This window comes from Ursus americanus, chromosome 23 (assembly GCF_024610735.1).
Source record: "Ursus americanus isolate L20-20 chromosome 23, mUrsAme1.1.p, whole genome shotgun sequence".
Taxonomy (NCBI): Eukaryota; Metazoa; Chordata; class Mammalia; order Carnivora; family Ursidae; genus Ursus; species Ursus americanus.
Window position 1 is genome coordinate 28,393,663 of NC_142149.1, and position 17,070 is coordinate 28,410,732.

The 17,070-nt window shown below is 38.9% G+C and overlaps 3 protein-coding genes across 8 annotated transcripts in view; 2 read left to right on the forward strand and 1 right to left on the reverse strand.

The window, feature by feature from the left end:
• Positions 1-7,366, forward strand: part of TOM1L1 (target of myb1 like 1 membrane trafficking protein) — a 54,694-nt gene extending 47,328 nt beyond the window's left edge. Inside the window, exons 12-16 of the mRNA XM_045773048.2 lie at positions 263-314; positions 2,235-2,337; positions 2,806-2,887; positions 6,176-6,240; positions 6,793-7,366. Coding sequence (XP_045629004.2) covers positions 263-314; positions 2,235-2,337; positions 2,806-2,887; positions 6,176-6,239 — 301 coding nt within the window. The 3' untranslated portion in view covers position 6,240; positions 6,793-7,366. The remainder of the gene's footprint in view (positions 1-262; positions 315-2,234; positions 2,338-2,805; positions 2,888-6,175; positions 6,241-6,792) is intronic.
• Positions 7,367-7,453: 87 nt separating this feature from the next.
• On the reverse strand, positions 7,454-14,158 carry COX11 (cytochrome c oxidase copper chaperone COX11). 2 transcript variants are annotated; one of them, XM_045773049.2, is made up of 4 exons: positions 13,738-14,154; positions 10,484-10,639; positions 9,116-9,241; positions 7,454-8,460 (listed from the first exon to the last, which is right to left on the reverse strand). In XM_045773049.2, exons 1-4 carry the CDS (start codon positions 14,098-14,100, stop codon positions 8,278-8,280), a joined length of 828 nt encoding a protein of 275 aa, XP_045629005.1. In that variant the 5' UTR covers positions 14,101-14,154; the 3' UTR covers positions 7,454-8,277. The 2 variants fall into 2 exon arrangements, with proteins under 2 accessions (XP_045629005.1, XP_087710640.1); XM_087854514.1 differs by lacking the exon at positions 10,484-10,639 and having other exon boundaries at positions 13,738-14,158.
• A 1-nt stretch (position 14,159) lies between these two features.
• Positions 14,160-17,070, forward strand: part of STXBP4 (syntaxin binding protein 4) — a 219,997-nt gene continuing 217,086 nt past the window's right edge. For 4 of the 5 annotated variants that reach the window (XR_015721309.1, XM_045773046.2, XM_045773040.2 and 1 more), the window contains exon 1: positions 14,160-14,263. The gene's annotated coding sequence lies outside the window, so the exon portion shown is untranslated. Of the gene's footprint in view, positions 14,264-14,778; positions 14,887-17,070 lie in introns of all 5 variants that reach the window. The other variant, XM_045773041.2, reaches the window with a different exon arrangement.

Consider the following 17,070-nt stretch of genomic DNA (forward strand, 5'->3'; position numbering starts at 1 on the left):
GATAGCTTGTTCTCACTAGTATATTTATGTATACTTCAGGATCTCGGGGCTACCACTGCCAAGGGATAGTGCTTTGTCTTTATTCTCTTTGGTATTTGGGTGTCAAAAGCTGGTGGGCACTGAAACCAGATGGTAGTTGTTATATAAAATTAATAGTCCATTGCAGCCTGAGGTACATTTTAGATTTTGTTTGTAGGGAGTCTGTCGTTTTGCATTTGTGCTTACTGTAGGGTAATCATGCTGTCTTATCATACTCTCCTAGGTTTCCCCAAAGGACCAGCCAAAACGTCACTTCAAGTCCTACATATGAAAGTGTAAGTAATGAAACCCTTCCTGGGCAGCACACCCAGCAGCAGATTATCATGGCTGAGAAGGAATTCCTGGTCATTAAATCTCATGTTCTGTTCAATGTTCTGTTATATGTTCTATAACGTGTTGATACAGCCCTTGTTAGGACCTCTCTTTATCTTCTTTTTAGTCTTTCAAAATAGACAAGTTGAATCTTACTTCTATTAGAAAAATGGTTATGGATTAAAATTCCTTTAGTGTTGTTTATAGTAGCTGTCTCTTCCTCTTCTTTCCTTCCATCCTTTTTGATGGGCTTCATACAGGCTCTTATTCCTCCCGCTGTGCTGGTATCGCTCTTGTCATGTTCTCCAGTGACCTCCATTATTACCAAATCTAGTACTGCAATTTTCAGTCCTCATCTTACCTGATTTATCAGCAGCAGGTGACAGAATCACTCACTTCCTCCTTTTTTGCACATGTGACTCTCAGACACCACTCACTCTTGTTCTCTTAATTCCACTTCTCTATCTCCTTTTCTGGCCCCCCACTCCTCTAACGCCTTTCAGTATTGCAGACCCCAGGGATTAGGCTTCAGCCTTCTCTTTCCACATTCATTCTTCCAGTCTTTTGGTCTCATATCTTAAAATACCATTCAGACTCTGACAACCTACAATTGGTATCTCCAGCCCAAACCCCTTCCCTAAACTCAGAACTCGCAAATCCACCTTCCGAGTAATCTCTTTTTGCGTTTCAGTCCTGGCTCTCCACTTGCCCTTCCTGCAGGCTTCCCCGGCCTCACTATTTCAGTTGCTTAAGTTAAAACCTTGGACAACAGTGCTTTACCTCTGCCTTTTCACCTTTTCCCTTCACAGCATGCCTATTATCTAGCCACTTCTCACCGCCTCCACCTCTGCATCCCAGTCCAAAACATCAGATGGATACCCTGAGGAGGTACCCGGCTTCAGTCTTCACCTCCCTCCCCACCCCCATCCCTATCATACAATCTATTCTCAAACCAGAGCAGTCTTGGGGGGGGGGGAGAAAAAAGTAAAGTCATATATTACTTAACTGCTCTAAACCCACCTATGATTTTCTTCTTCTGTTTCACTCGGTAAAAACCTGAAATGCTGATCTCACCTTTCCCATTACCTCTCTAACCTCACCTCTCTTCCTTGGCTCACTCTCCTCTAGCCACACTGGTCTCCTCTGCTTCAGAGATGACCTTGTGCCCCCTCAGGTATTCCCAGCACCCACCTCAGTCAGGGCTCTGCTCAAATGTCCCTAATGGCGAGGCATTCCCTGACCACTGCTATCACAGCAACAGCCCACCCCGTCTACCCCAGCCTGCCTTCTCATTGTTACCCTGTTTTTTGTTTGTTTGGTTTGGTTTTTCTTTTTTTTTAGAGTACTTGTTATTGGACATCTGTTTACCTTTGTTGATTGTCTGCTTTAAGGGTGCAGGGATTTGGTCTCTTTTATTTATAGTGCCTGGCATCCAGTAGGAGCCCAGGACATATTTGTGAAATGAATGAGGACGTTTACAAGAAGAAAGATATTTCTAAGATTTTAATCTTTATCAGTCCTAATTCGATGCCATCACCTTATGCCCTTCTGTAGGGTTAAGATTAATTTTTCTGTTTGAGGCTGAGATTTTTTTAGTCAATGGGAAACAACAGAATCTAGATGAGCCATACATTTCTGCTTTTTTTTTTAAGCAACATGTTAATTTTACATTTTATATGGGAAATGAGGTACAATGGGCATGGAACCAGAGAGAACAGTAGTTAAGTATTATTACCTAAAAAAGTAAGAGTTCATAATTTCTAATTCTTGTCCAATTGGGAGTATATGGTTCTTGGAGTAGTGCCACTTAGAAGCCTGGGAATCTAAATAACAAAAGCTTAATGTAGAATGTTTATTTGAACATTGTGCTATGCTTTCTTCAGTTTCCAGAATATTCAAATTCAGTACTACAGCCAGTCAGTCTGCAGAGCATTCCGGCAACACCATCAAGCCAGAGACTACCTTCCCTGCCCAGCAATCATCCAGGTACTTGAGACCTATTATTTGCATTGATTAAGGAAACTGGTGAGAATATAGGAGTCCACCAGAGATTTACTTCTGATCCAAAATAGGTATATAGAGAGGAAAAATGAGGACTTTATGTGCCTTTTTAAACCCCATGAAGTAAATTCATGGCAGATACCCATGACTGACGTTAGATTATAAAAATGCTTATGTTGCGCTGAATGTTGTATTTGGAATGCTGAGGTAAATGAACCTTTAGCTGACGTTTGGAAGTCCTGTTGTATATAGATTTGTTGCATGTGGGAGTAGCATTAGAATACCAGTTGTATTTATTTCGGGTTGTCAAGGTTTCTTAGGGTCTTATGTTTGAAGTCTGAATCATAAAGAGAATATTAATTGTCCATGTGTTCTTGAAAAGCACAATGTGTGTTCACTGGTTGGGTTTTTTGTGTTTTGTTCTGGTTTTTTTTGTTTTGTTTTTGCCTAAAGCAATGCCAAAGAATGATCTCCAGCCACCCAATTACTACGAGGTAATGGAGTTTGATCCCTTAGCTCCTGCTGTCGCTACAGAGTAAGTCATTTACAACATGATTAATTTATTTTTTGTCTTGGTTCCCTTTGGTAACACAGCTAAAAGGGCTTGGTTATACATTTAACTTTGTTTAGGTCTTGGCAGAAATTGATGACCTTATTAAAAATGACTTATGAGGTTTTATGCAGGCTGTTGCTCTTAATGGTCTTATTGTGCTCGGCCTTATGACTAAAAAATAAAGATGCTGGGGCTGCACATTAAGAAATAACTGGAACCATCGTGTACATTAACGGGTTCCTCATAGGTGCCTTGGGAGAAAGTCAGGTTCTCTCCAGCCTGCAAAGGGCACTATATTCACTGATTGGTGACATAAGTAATACCACATTGATGGATTAACTGTTCTTTAACTTACACTAATCACAAAAAAACACACTTGTTTTTAGTCTTCACTCTATATGTCAACTTAAAAAGTATTAATAAAGCATTAGTGTAAACATGTCTTAACTTGGAAGTCCTTAGAGCATTATTTTATGATTTCATATTGGTCAAGTGCATATAAATACTTATACAACAACAGGCTTATTAGAGCTTTAATATACTTCGATGATTACCCCCAGAATTGTTAAAAAGGATTAAAGCAAGTTTATAGAAACCACTGTTTGGAAATGGGCAGCCTTTAGGCAGTATCTTGCTTACAGCTGTGTTTTGTTTGACCTATATGGAATTTAAACCATGCATTTAAAAATTGCCAAAAATTAAAAACTGGGATATTATAAAAAAATATATATGTAAATCTGGACTTCTGGATTCCTTTGATACTGTGGCAATGCCAGGCCTACAGTTTTACATGTTAGCACTACGTTAGGACTGAGTAGTAGCTGCCTTATTAAGACAAGGTATGCTCTGCAGTTCACCAGGCCCCAGCTGGCCCTCTTTGTCCATTTATTTGCTCGGCCTGGCATGTATTAAGCATTTGAGGTTTTGAACCCTGGTTTTAAACCACTAACAGAGTGATCCATTTTGAGATAATTTATGAATTTTAACAGACTTAAGAGTTCATTAAATATTTTTTCCCTAATGTAGGATTACAAAATTTCCCTAGGTCATTCTGCTTGAATAAAGTATCACTGAATATAATAGTGGCTTAGGAAATTAGAACTCAAATAGCATCCAAAGAGGACATAGAGTTGATTATATTGCAGTTAATTAGGAAACTTTAAGTAGATATGACCGTGCAGCAGCTATTAAATGTGAGAGAGATAGTAGAGGAACTGGAGAGGTGGAGCTTTGGAATTCTTTACCATTGTGGTTCTTACTTTCTGAGGGGTAGGGTGTCTCATTCCTTTGAAATTCACCTTAGGAACTTCTCCCTAAGGAAAACCTCAAAGTCTTAATAGGAAACGTTCTGGAATTTTCACATCACTAGTTGTCCCTGATCCCTAAAGAATTTCTGTTCTAGTAGTATGAGTACAATATTCATGAAGTTGTATACATACATGTACACGATTCATTTGGCAGATGCTTGAACACTATGTGCCAGGAACACTACGTTCCACTTTGTGGAAACACAATATGACCAGTGCCTAATTTATGTTGAACAAGAGACATCCTCCAAATCTAGTGTGGCCAAAGAAATCATGGAGCACATGTGTGGCTCAGTCGGTTAAGTGTCCAACTCTTGATCTCAGGGTCATTAGTTCAAGCCCCATGTTGGGCTCCATGCTGGGCATGGAGCCTACTCAAAAAAAAAAAAAAAAAAAGAAATCAGGCAGACATATATTTACAGTTTGTGTTAATGGTATGAAAGAACATGGTGATTTGAAAGTTTATAACAGGTAGGTCTATAACAGGTAAAACTAATTTAAATGAGGGCTAGAGAAAGTTTGAGGAAGTGACATTGAGGTTGAGACCTGCAATTATTAGCCAGGTGGCAAGTTTGGAAATCAGTGTTGTAGGGCCAGGGAACAACAGGTACAAAGACTCTTAAGTAGAGAGAATTTGGGCACATACAAGGAAATGGAACATCCAAGGCCAAGAGCAAAGAGATCAACAGGGAACCTATTATTAGCAGATGTGAAAATAGCAGTTTGGAAACCAGAAGAAGGGAGTGCACAACTGTGATTAACCATCAAAGAGGACATGACCACTGAAAACTAGTTAATGAATTAAGTAGAAGGAAATCCTTGATGTAAAAGCTGTTTTGCTGGATTGATGGGGACAGAAGCCAGATTTTAGTGTGTTAAAGAGAAGAGGAAGTATAGAGATGATCAGTGTAGATGACACTAGAAACTTCCACATGAAGGGATGGTGGAAAGTGGCTTGGTAGCTACAGGTTACTGAGATGATCACTCCAAGTAGACATGGGATTGAGGACTGCGCTGTTATAGAAAATGGGAGATGCTGGAGCATCTGTGAATGCTGACCCGTAGGATCTCATAGACAGGGAGGCCAGAGGTTCAAAAAGGGGGAGGACTAAATGAGGAACATGTTTGAGAAGCCCGGTGTAGGTAGGATCACAGAAGCAGATGGTAGTATAGATGAAGAGAGACTTGAAGATTCGGTGATAAGGAGATGAGGAAGTTTCCATACCAAGGCATTTAATTTATTTATAAGTGAAGTTTCTGGCCAAGAGTGATAAGAGGAGGGAGTCCAGAGATTTGAGGAGTGAAAGAAGTTGAAATAGCTTTGTGGAAACACATTAAAATTTTTGGACCATCTTGGGGCCTTGTGACATTGGTGAACATGGCTTCATACTGCTATGATTTTTTTGTAAGATTTTTTTCCCCAGCCATGTTTTGCTATACTGTATCAATGTTGTATGTAGGTTTAGATGTTTTCTTAGCTACAGACCTATGTAAGATATATATGAAGAACTGAATGGTGCCATAAAGTTACTATAAATGAGGTACAGAGATGACAATTATAAGCTGAAGGGAGCTCAGGAGTTTCGACTGTAATAACATAGGTTAAAAAGATAGAATGTTAGCATTTTTAAATGTTTTGAAACCTAGAAAAACTGAACAATTTTTGTTTTTTTTTTGTAAAGCAGGAAGAAAACTGTCCAAATTTGAGCCACATTTTTCATTAAGTCACAAGTAAAATGAATTGGTTATATGAGATACATATTTATAAGATGCGTGGGAATTACATTAGGCTCTAAGAAAGCTGTAATGTAAGCTTCAAGGGCAGAGATCTGTTTTTATTCACTGATACAGCCTGAATACCTAAAATGACACCAGATTTTTAGTTAAGGTGTTGGTAGTTAAAAGACAAAATAGTACTTTGATATATAATAACCCTCTTGCCATGATGGTTTGTTTGTTTCAGAGCTGTTTATGAAGAAATTGATGTTCATCACCAGAAAGGAGCTCAAAGTCATAGCGACTGTTGAGGTAGACTTCAACTTATACAACTTACATTCCCCATTCTGTAGAATTCCAGTGTATTGTCACTTTCTGTTTTTAGTATTTACATTTTATAAAGGCCATTTGAGTCTGACACTTCTTGAGTGAAATCTTAGTCCAAAAGTTTCTCCTAATTACTCAAATTGTAATGAAATATCTTTGTGAGCTTATTAGCTAAAATAATGAATCTTTGGAATGTCAAAGTTGGTTTATGGTATAGAAAATGATGATCAATAGAAACTTCTTAGCACTGAAATAGACATTTATCTTTTATATAAAGTTAATACCTATTGACTGGTAAAACCCACTCATTGTTCATCCAGATTGGCCTGGATTCTTCCTATTTGCTGTATTAGTCATCCCATTTTATTTACTAATGCATGGCCACCAGTAACCCATTAACCTTATTTATTCCCTACACCCGCCCCCGTGGAAGTAGTACATTACCACCTTTCTGCATTAGATTGTGACTCTCTCGTTATCCAGGAATGGGGAAAGAAAAGGAAAGGATGCAGGGTGGCTATATTCTCTTTATTCTAGGTGAAAGTGGCTGACCAGCTCACTAACTACATTAGCGGTGCCAACTCTCTAAAAGGTAGACCCTGTGCAGCTTTGAGGCGCAGAAGACAAGACCTACCAGCACATCAGAAGCTTGGTGTGGAACATTTCTCCTCTGTAATAATGAAGCTTCACAGAAGAGTAACAGTTCCAGAGGAACATTTATGCTTCCGGGCCACAATTTAAACTATCTATCTCAAAAGAACTTGGTTGTAACATATATTCACTTAAAACTTCAGAAGAAAAAATCCATTGTACTGAGGCCAATTAGTTTAATGATAGCATCTTAGGTTTCACAGGGCTTCCTACCTTTAGAAAAGAAATCCTCACACAGCTGTGATAAGAGTAGATGAAGATTATTTTATTACAAAATAATTACGAAGACTATTGAGTGCCTTCATTTAACTAAGTTGAATGTAAAAGTCAATTTGTACTTTTTTATAAATAATACTTGTTTAGAATTATGACTTGTAAAAGACTTCATGATTGTAGTTTATATTTCAGGTACCTTGAAGAGGCCACTGGACTCTATTAATAAAGTTGCCTTTAAATATGATTCTTTATAATACTAGATGATCTTTTTTCTCCCCTTTTTACTGTAATATTTCTATTTGGAACAAACACTACTAGAAAACATTCAGAATAAATTATGCATTCATTTATGTCATAAATTACAATGACAAATTACTATTAAAACAATTTAATAAATCTTTTTTATTACAGTTTGTTCAGAGAACTTCTGATGTGAATCTTCACAATTCCACACTTACATTTTAACATTCAGGGACTTGAACTATCACAGGAAATGCTATAATACTAGTAAACATATTTGTGCATTTTATTTCATTTTCATGATGCCAAAATTTCAAAATATTACTCAGAATATAAAATAGCCCTAGAGCCTAAAGTAAAAATAGAGTCAAATCTGAAGTCAGAATGTAATCTCTGGGAAAGCTGTTAGGGCTCAGTGATTCTTCTTCCGTTTTGAGCTTTTAAAGTAGTGACTATTCACAATAAAAGAAAGTAGTAACCAACTATTTTAGAAATAATAAAAATGGGCAGAAGTTATGACCTGGAGCCTAGAAAAGATAACCCTGGGAATAATAAAAATATTCACTGCTACAAGTATGAAGGGCTAATAATCTGTAAGGGGAGCAAATAGAATTAAAGTGAACCATCAAGTCCATGCCTACATATTTAAGAAACAGCAGTTTCTTTTATTATTACTTATCAGTATTACTTACATTACTCTATGGTTTTGAACAGTCACACATTCTAAATAGGCATGTGGATTCTTTATAATAGAAACCGTTCAATTTTAGGTAGGGTAAATTAGTTGGAAAAAAAAACAGCATTAAATAATATTTAAAATACCTTCACAGTACTGTAGAATACTTCTCCCCTGAGAAGACTAGACACATGATTTTTCAAAAATCACAAATCTGAAGCAGGACTTAGGTGCTGACTTCAATTATAGCCTGGAACCGGCAACTGCTGCCCCTCCTTTGCTTCAAAAAATGTATAAGAAAGAGTGATGAGATCAACATTCACCATTCTTGGATCTTCAGCAAATTCAGGATCAATGTAGAAAAACACTGGCATATCTACTTCCTCTTGTGGATTAAGCCTTTGTTCCTCAAAACAGAAGCACTAGAAGTTATAGAAAGGTATTTGTTTAGTTTCTGTTAGACTAGAAATATTAATAATGGTCCATTTCTTATATTTAGTAAGCATACTACAATTAAATATTATAAAAATATAACTAAATATAATCTTAAGTTCTGTGACAGAATGACAGTATCTTTGATTTTTGCTTTAAATTGAGACTCAATGGGCTCCCCCTGCTCAGTGTGGAGTCTGCTTCTCCCTCTGCTCCTCCTCCCCATTTCTGAGCATGCACGTGTGCTCTCTCTCACTCATAAATAACATCTTAAAAAATTAAAAAAAAAATTGAGATGCAACAAATTTTGGGGGGGGAGGGGCACACAGAGAGTGGGGGAGAGACTCTGAAGCAGACTCCCAGCTGAGCACAAAGCCCGCTGCCAGGCTCGATCCCATGACCCTGAGATCATGATCTGAGCCAAAATCAAGACTCTCAACGCTTAACCAACTGAGCCACCCAGGCACCCTGTTCCTCTTCTAATTTTAAAAGCAGATACCCATTTGGTTCATCTCAACCTCTGCATAGCTGTTACAAGCAATGGAAAAAAAGTCTGATGTTTAGAAGAAATGAAATTTTCAGAAATTAGTTTCTACTAAACACTGCAGTAAGTTTAGTACTAAAGTTTACATATATAAGCTGTACCTGTATTTTATTGAAATACTGTCCAGCTTCAAACGGTACAACATTGTATGTAGAAATTCCAATTACTGGTTTGTCTGTAGGATTCTTAGCTTTATAAAACGCCAGTGCAGTCTCTCCTGGCACTACCTGTTTTAAGGAAATACACATTATCAATACTTCAAATCTCACAGCTCACCCTTTCCCTACTAAATTAGTCATATTATTTTTCCTATCTATCAGACCACAATACTTAATCTAAACTACTATTGAGGGTCAGCAAAATAAATTGTGAATACTACCCATGAATATCCAGTTTTCAAATTTTACTTGCATTGTGTCAGTGGAACCAGTGCTCTATTCATAATTGGGGATTGTCCTTTTGTATATCTGAAGTCTTCAAGCAATAATCTGCAAATTAAATTATTTAAAATGTTCAAGGAGAGCCAAGCCTATCAGAGCCCAAGCCTGACTTAACACTTATACCTAAATATCCTATGACTAAGATTCTTTTTAAGAGGTTACCAACTAGAGTAAATTAAACTTAAAACCAGCATAAAACTGAACAGAACTTTTATTTAACCAAAAAGCATGAATACTCTTTTGGAGAGAACACATTTTTAAAACTTCCAAGGCTTTAAAAAAAAAAAAGGTTTCCAAAGGATTCTGTCATTTGCACCAATTCAGCCACTAATATCTTGTACACTATGTGATTAGAATATTAAAAATCATAACCTATAAAACCCTTACTCATTCAAGAGATTCAGTAATGTTTAGTAACCTGGGGGGGACACCAATATTTATAAGGGCTTTCCAGTAAGAGTCACAATGAAACTTTTCTGGCTATTCCTCAGCTCATGAAATAATTTCAATTAAATCCTCTAGGATTCCAGTTAGTCAAGATTTTAGGAAACTTTTAAGGTACAGCTTTTCTGAAGCAGAACATGACTATTAATATGATTACTTCAAAGAATCTCAATTTTCTTTTTTTTGAGATGGATATTTTTGATATAAATCAGTAAACTACTTTTCATTGTAACCAATGATTTTCAACTTTTCCTCCTTATCTATTATCTGAGGGAAAGTCAACTGCATAGCATCAGAGAGTGAATTCTTAATATGACTCTAATAAGAACAGATGACATTTTCCATTGTTCCAACCTGACGTTTACTACAGTATCATATAACTTAAGGATACTGTTACATTAGGTATAGACCACTGTCAAAAGTGGTCTGTGAGAATAAAAGAATTACATTAATGGAGTCTTAGTATTTTGAGATTAAATTTACATGAGTGTTTCCTAAATTGTCTAACAGTTTAAGTGATGAAAGAAAGAAATTTTTACAATGAAAAAAAAAAACAATCTTTTAATAACTACTTTAGTCACTTACATATATTTCTGTTTGCTGCGGTCTAAAATTCCACTGGAGACTTGCATGCACATCTGCATTAAAGGTGACTTTAATAATTCGATCCTTAACAGGCACCATGTTTTCAATCTGGTCTGATGCATGACCTGCTACTGCTGATCCTCCAAGACCAGTAGTCTAGGTATTAAAGATATTAAGAATATTACAGGATAATATGTAAAACAATACTTTCAGGTGATGATTTATTGGATAAAAACAAACCTTAATAATCTACTGGAAGCCCAGTTTATATACTGTCACTGACCACTTCCTATTAATGTGTCAATGGCTTGACCACCTTTGGGGTGTCAAGGGCCTATATTTGTTAGAATCACTTACATTTTTTCAGTAATCACTTGGTTATTGGACATAGTAAAAAATGAGTCATTTGAGAGAAAGCAGACTCCACACTGATAATATATAGCTCAGAATTTTAGCTTAACTTTCCATTAAACATATTTCTACTTATTGCCAGTGTTTCATATACACTAGTCATTAATAGAAGTAAAAATTACCCATGACCTTATTATTTCAATGAAACTAATTAATTCCATTATCCACAGTCCTCTCTGATCCTTTTCTGTATCATAACTTTTATAGCATAGATTAGTTTGTAGTTTCACTTCTGTATTCTGCTTTTCTCAAGCATCATAGGTATTTTTCCATGTTGGTAAACGTTTTGTAACTTTTTTTCTGTTCTTTGTATAGTACAGCTTTTATAAATATCATTGGTTAATCAGAAAAACTGATCCCTTTGGCAACTGAATCAATCACAAGACATCAGAGTAATCTGTGCCTGACGTTTCCTGCTTATCTTCATTGCCATTAATTATCTCCTTATCATCAGAGATGTTTAAAAAAAAATCCTTACTTCCAGGGTCATCATTCTTCTGATGCTGGAGGTTGCCAGAATTCTGGTCTCCGGATAATTAATCTGTTACTATACTAGGAAAAAAATACCATATTTGAGGCTAGGGGAAGACTCCCAGCAAAATGTAGTATTACTATCTTTCACTTATTACGCAAGTCAACTAACTGCACTCACCTGCCATGCAATGTTATTGAATTACATTATAAACCTAAAGCTGCTAGAGCAAGACTTTATCCTTGTTTAGTAAGTAAATTCTTCTGCCCAAGAGAGCTATAATGCTTAAGTTTTAAGATATAACTCCTGAAGAATTTGAGTAAATTGAATAAATATCCCTTAATGTATTCTAACAGTCTTTGAATATAGATCCTTCAAATCTGCAAACCTGATCATTAGAGAACTTAAGAACAGAAAAGGGCAATGAAAATAATGTCCTGGGCTCTAGTCTAGTTCGGCCACTAACTGGCTCCAAGAACTGAATAAATCTTACTTTTGGGGGGCTACACTTTCCATACTCATAAAATGTGAGGTCACTGTATTAAACTGTTTATATAATTCCTTATTTTTGGCTCTAAAGTTTTGTGATTCCAAAAGTGAAAAAGGGGCTCTTTTGGAAATGTCACTATGTAGCATCCAACTTGATTTAAGTTTAGGATTACAAATTACAATCTTTACTATCCTGCCCTGCATTTGCACACACATACATAAAATACTGTCATGCACTTCACTGTGAAACAGGGTTTCTCAACTTTGGCACTAAGGGGATTTCGGGTTGGATAATTCTTTGGGTTTTTCTGGATTTTTTTTGGTGGGGAGAGCGGGGAGTGTCTGTCCTGTGCAGTGTTGAATGTTCAGCAGCATCCCTAGCCTCTACCCACTAGGATATCAATAGCACCCTGCCTGCTCACCTCCCAGGTTGTGACAACCAAAAATGTCTTCAGGCATTGCTAAATATTCCCTGAATTTTCCCCTCATGGTTTGGGGAGATTTATACGTGATATTTTGGATTCAGTTTTATGATTTAACCAACTGCTAGTATGGGGATTCATGCTACGTCCAGACTGCCCTCTGATGAAAACTAATTTACATTCTATACTCATCCTCCCAAATCAAGCTACTGCATACCCCATAAATGCTAATATTTGGAGACTGAAAAGTCCTTTTGACTTCCACTGTTTTAGTCATTATGGAAAATAATGGCAAGTTAATCTCCAAAAGGAAAGGCGAAGCCGGGCATTAACAATACTGGTAGTTAACCAGTGATTTCCAAACTTTACTACACATTGGGGTCACCTGAGGAATCTTTAAAAAATTACTAATGCCTGACTCCCACTCGAAGACATTCTAATTTAATTGGTTAGGGATGTGACCTGGGTGTCAGGATTTTTAAATGCTTTCCAGATGATCCCCCTCACAACAAAGTTGGGAGAACCACTACCAAGTGAATGAAGTGAATGTAGCTCTCATGTTTCTTAAACAGAAATTCCTGGCCCTTTCCCAGACCTCCTAATCAGAATCTCTGGGGCGAGGGAGCCCTAACATGTTTATTAAAGAAGCTCCACTAGTGAACCTAATGCCTAGCCAAAGCAGCAAACTACTAAAGAATTAAGGAGAATATATGTGAAGTATGTCAAGTTTGCCTTTGTTTATGGTTCTCAAACACTAGTCTGCATCAAAATCAGCTAGGGGACTTATTAAAACACAGCTTGCTGGGCTCCTCCCCCAGAGTTTCTGATTCAATAGCTCTGGAGCTTGACCCAACAACATGCACTCAAGTTCCCAGGTGATGTGATGCTGGTTCTCCCGGGACCACACTTAAAGAGCTGCATCAGGGTTTCTGATCTGAAAGGGAGCCCTGGGTAAGCAGATTACACTTATGTATTAACAGTGGAGGGAAACCCCAAACGCCTAACTCACGCCCCTTAGTATGGTTTAAAAGTACTCCCATTTCCAGGGTTAACTTTCGCACATAAACCATACATGTTTCACAGAATGAATGTACTAATGTAATTTACATTACACTAGAAGCGAACATGTGTGTGCGCAGCCAAAGGGTTAAGGCAGATTGCTGGAGAGCAAAGTACAGGCTGCGGACGTTTTCGGTGGTGTAGCTCAGAGATAGGGAATTCCACTCTACAGTGCGGTCGGTGTAAGCGCGACTACTCCAGGGGCTTAGGTTCTACTTGTAGCTTTACTACTAACTACTTGATAAGCCTGGGCAAGTACTTTTGAAAGCCTGTTTCCACTCTGGTCGTCAACCTCTGACATCCCTACAACACGACGCGGAGGAGCGATCGCTGTTCGGGGACCTGTCCTGCACCTCCGCCCCTCCTGATGACACCGCCCAGGAGGCAGCACCGGCCCCTACCTGGCAATAGAGCCGATAAAGGGGCACGGCGGCGTAGGACGCCCCCAGCATGCCCACGGCGGCGGCGGCCACGTACGTGAGGACCGTCTTGTTCCGACGCCGCCAGTCGTCCTCCTGCGCGCGTGTGAAAGGGTTCGTGCTCTTCGGCCGCCGCGGCGGCTGCACGGCCAGGTCCGGCGCCGGGTTCGGGCGTCTCCATGTCCCAAGCCGCCTCAGCCCCCTCTCAGCACTTCCTGTCCCACTCCGTCCGGTACTGAGACACGGCTCTACCCTCTCGGCAACCCTGGTCGGGGACCCAGGGTGGCTCCAGCGCCAGCCATAAAATGTAACGCGCCTGCATGCCGGACGCCAGAGCCCTCCCATAGCGCCCGGAGAGAGCTCCCGCGTCAGGGGCGAGATGACAAGTCTCGCGAGGCCTGACCAGTCTCGCGACAACTGGGAAGAGCTTGCCGCTGCTCTGGCTACAGGGCTCCTCAGGTGGCGGCGCTGGCAGTCGGGCTACGGAGGCCGGGTTGCCAGATTGCGGGTAAGTTCGCGTTTTACTTCAGGACTGTTCCTCCCACTTTCCCTTCCCTCCAGTACCTCTTCAAAGTTTCTTTTAGGGAAACGCCATGCGCACCGCGGGTGCAAGCCCATCATCATTTGAGCTTGAGTCCCTGGTCTTCCTAAACTCACTCCACCACCCTTTGTCTCCACTTAGCGGCCCTCAGCTACCGGCCGCTGCTTGCTGCCCGGGACTTGAGCTCAGGGATCACCTCTTCCAGGAAGCCTGCCTGTGTTCACCACAGCGCGCAACAACACTCACACGTCTGCATTTTCTCAGCCGCTGGGAATCGGCTTCCACTTCTCTGATGCCCCTTAACCGTTTGTCCAGTTAAAATGACCAGTTCTGGAGCAGAGAGACGTTGTCAAACGAGTTTGTCCAGAGGAGAGTGACCAAGACATGAAGATGCTTTAAGGAAGGGTTGAAAGAAATGGGGATGTTCATCTTGGAAAAGAACCCTGTGGGGGATGTAATATCTTTCTTCGCTTGACCCACAGGACAAAGTAGGACCTGAGGGGAGCAGAAGGCACAGCCTATTTTGCTGCAATGGAAGGAAACATCTTTCTTGAAACTATAAAGGAGTGGAGAAAAGCCCACATTCTGAGGTTTGGCAGCTCTGGGGTCATACCCGCATCCCACTATCGCCTTGTGTCCTTAGTCTGGTTATTTCACCTCTGTAAGAAGTGGTGGCCTTATTTGTAAAATGGAAATCATAATGGTAAATGAGAATATCCATATAAAGTGATTTTCACTCTGCTTAAAATATAGTAAAAATTTAGTAAACGTTAGGCTCTGTTTCTAATGACTGGTGCAGGTATAATTATCCTCCCTCTACAGATGAGGAGACTGAAAAGCCTGAGACATACATAAATAACATTTAATAAAAAACATTTAATTTATTTATTGCACTTTTCCATGGCCCAGACCTTGTTCACCCTCCTGGGGATACAGCACAGAGAAAGGCAAACACAATCACTTCCCTTCCCCCAGTGTACTTTCTACCGGCAGACTCTGGAGATAATCAAGAAACAGATATATAAGTGAGGGAATTTCAGACAACAATCAGTACAATGAGACAATAGAATAGGTTAGTGTGATTGAGAATGATAATGAGAAGGCAAAGTGAAGTCTTTCTGAAGAGGTGACATTTGAGCGGAGTCCTGAATGACGATAAGGGACCTACCTGCACAATGACAATTCCAAGTCATGCAGAGGCCCAGAGGCAAGTAGGAGCTAGGTAGCACTGAAGAACAAAAACGAGGCCACTGTGTTCCTAGCACAGTGAGCAGGGAGGAAAGTAGTAGGACATAAGCTCAAAACAGGTATCGTAGGGGCGCCTTTTAAGCCATGTCCAAGGGTTTGGATTTTATTCTAAAAGTAATAGGAAGCTACTACAGAGTTTAAGTTGAAACATACAAATGATATGGTCTGATTCACATTTTTTAAAAGAACTTGGTTATGTTGTGGAGAACACATTAGAGAGAGGGGGCCAAAAATGGAGGTAGAGCAGTTAGGAGGCAATTGAGGTGAGTAATGGTGGTCACCTTGAGTGTGTATGAGTAATTGATTAACTTGTAGTCATAGGGCCAGAAAATTGCAAAGCCGTTAAGATCCAAGTGTCTACTGACTCTTTCCTACTCTGGCACAAAAACTTCAAGATGCTATGATTCTACAAATTTATTTGTATTGTTTTATGTTTGAAAATCTTTTTCATCTGTATCTACCTTAGTTCTTATACCAGATTGTCAGCTTTTTCAGGACAAGACCTGTCATATATTAAGTTTCTTACAGCGTAGACTCAAACCTCATGAAATCAACAATACATTCCCTTAATCATTTTTTTCCTCCAGGCACCCCTTCCATGTAGCAACAGATAGCGATATAAATATATCAGTAATAGTGTCTTTGTCTTGACATCTTTTATTTTGTTATGTAATTGCAAATGAAACTATTCCTTTCCAAGGTATAGTAATCTTGATAGCAGTAAAATGGTGTTAGCTGTAGTTCTCGTGAGTCTGAGTATGCTTGTGATATTGCATAAATCATTATGATAACTAATGCTAAGTAATGAGTTCTACCATGAATGGAATGGGAGCACCTCAGGGCAAGGTTAGTACGAGCCTGTTCTGCAGGTAGAGGTGTTGATTACAAACTTAAAATATTAGGGGCTGGACTGACATTTCAGACTTGGCACCTTTAATTTATAATATCATTCTTTAGCAATAAGTAATTAAACCTTGTGAACTCTTCCTAGTTAGCTATGATCATGTCCAATTTTACATAATAGGTAAAATTAGTTGTTATACAAACCATTCTGGGGGTGGAGGTGAGCAAAATGGGTGAAAGTGGGAAAAGCAGGAAGAATTGGGAGAAAAAAAGAAAAAAGAGAAATCATTTGATAGTCACACATTTTCTTTTTTTTTTTTAATGTATTTTTAAAGGTTTTATTTATTTATGTGAGAGAGAGGGTGGAGGGTCAAAGGAAGAAGCAGACTCCCCACTAAGCCAGAGCCTGATGCAGGATTCTGTCCTGGGACTCCAGCATCATGACCTGAGCCAAAGGCAGACACCCTGATAGTCACACATTTTCTTATCTGATTATTGGTTCTCAGGCTTTCTGAAAACTTGAAGATTATAAAGATGTATCATTTTTAAAATGTGGTTTGTAATTACATTTTTTAGTATTTTTAATGCATAATATAAATTAAGGAAATTGTGACTTAAATCTTAATGTGTTAGTCACTGAGCTGCATTTCTTAGCTATTTGCCTAATAAAACCAGATCCATTT

What these genes read in the sequence shown, in the direction of transcription:
- COX11 (XM_045773049.2), bottom strand. Translation starts at nt 14,100, where the DNA reads ATGGGAGGGCTCTGGCGTCCGGCATGCAGGCGCGTTACATTTTATGGC. An exon ending in TTTATCGGCTCTATTGCCAG is followed by an intron (nt 10,640 to 13,737) that starts GTAGGGGCCGGT and finishes TTTAATACCTAG; the next exon opens with ACTACTGGTCTTGGAGGATC. An exon ending in AGTATTTCAATAAAATACAG is followed by an intron (nt 8,461 to 9,115) that starts GTACAGCTTATA and finishes TATAACTTCTAG; the next exon opens with TGCTTCTGTTTTGAGGAACA.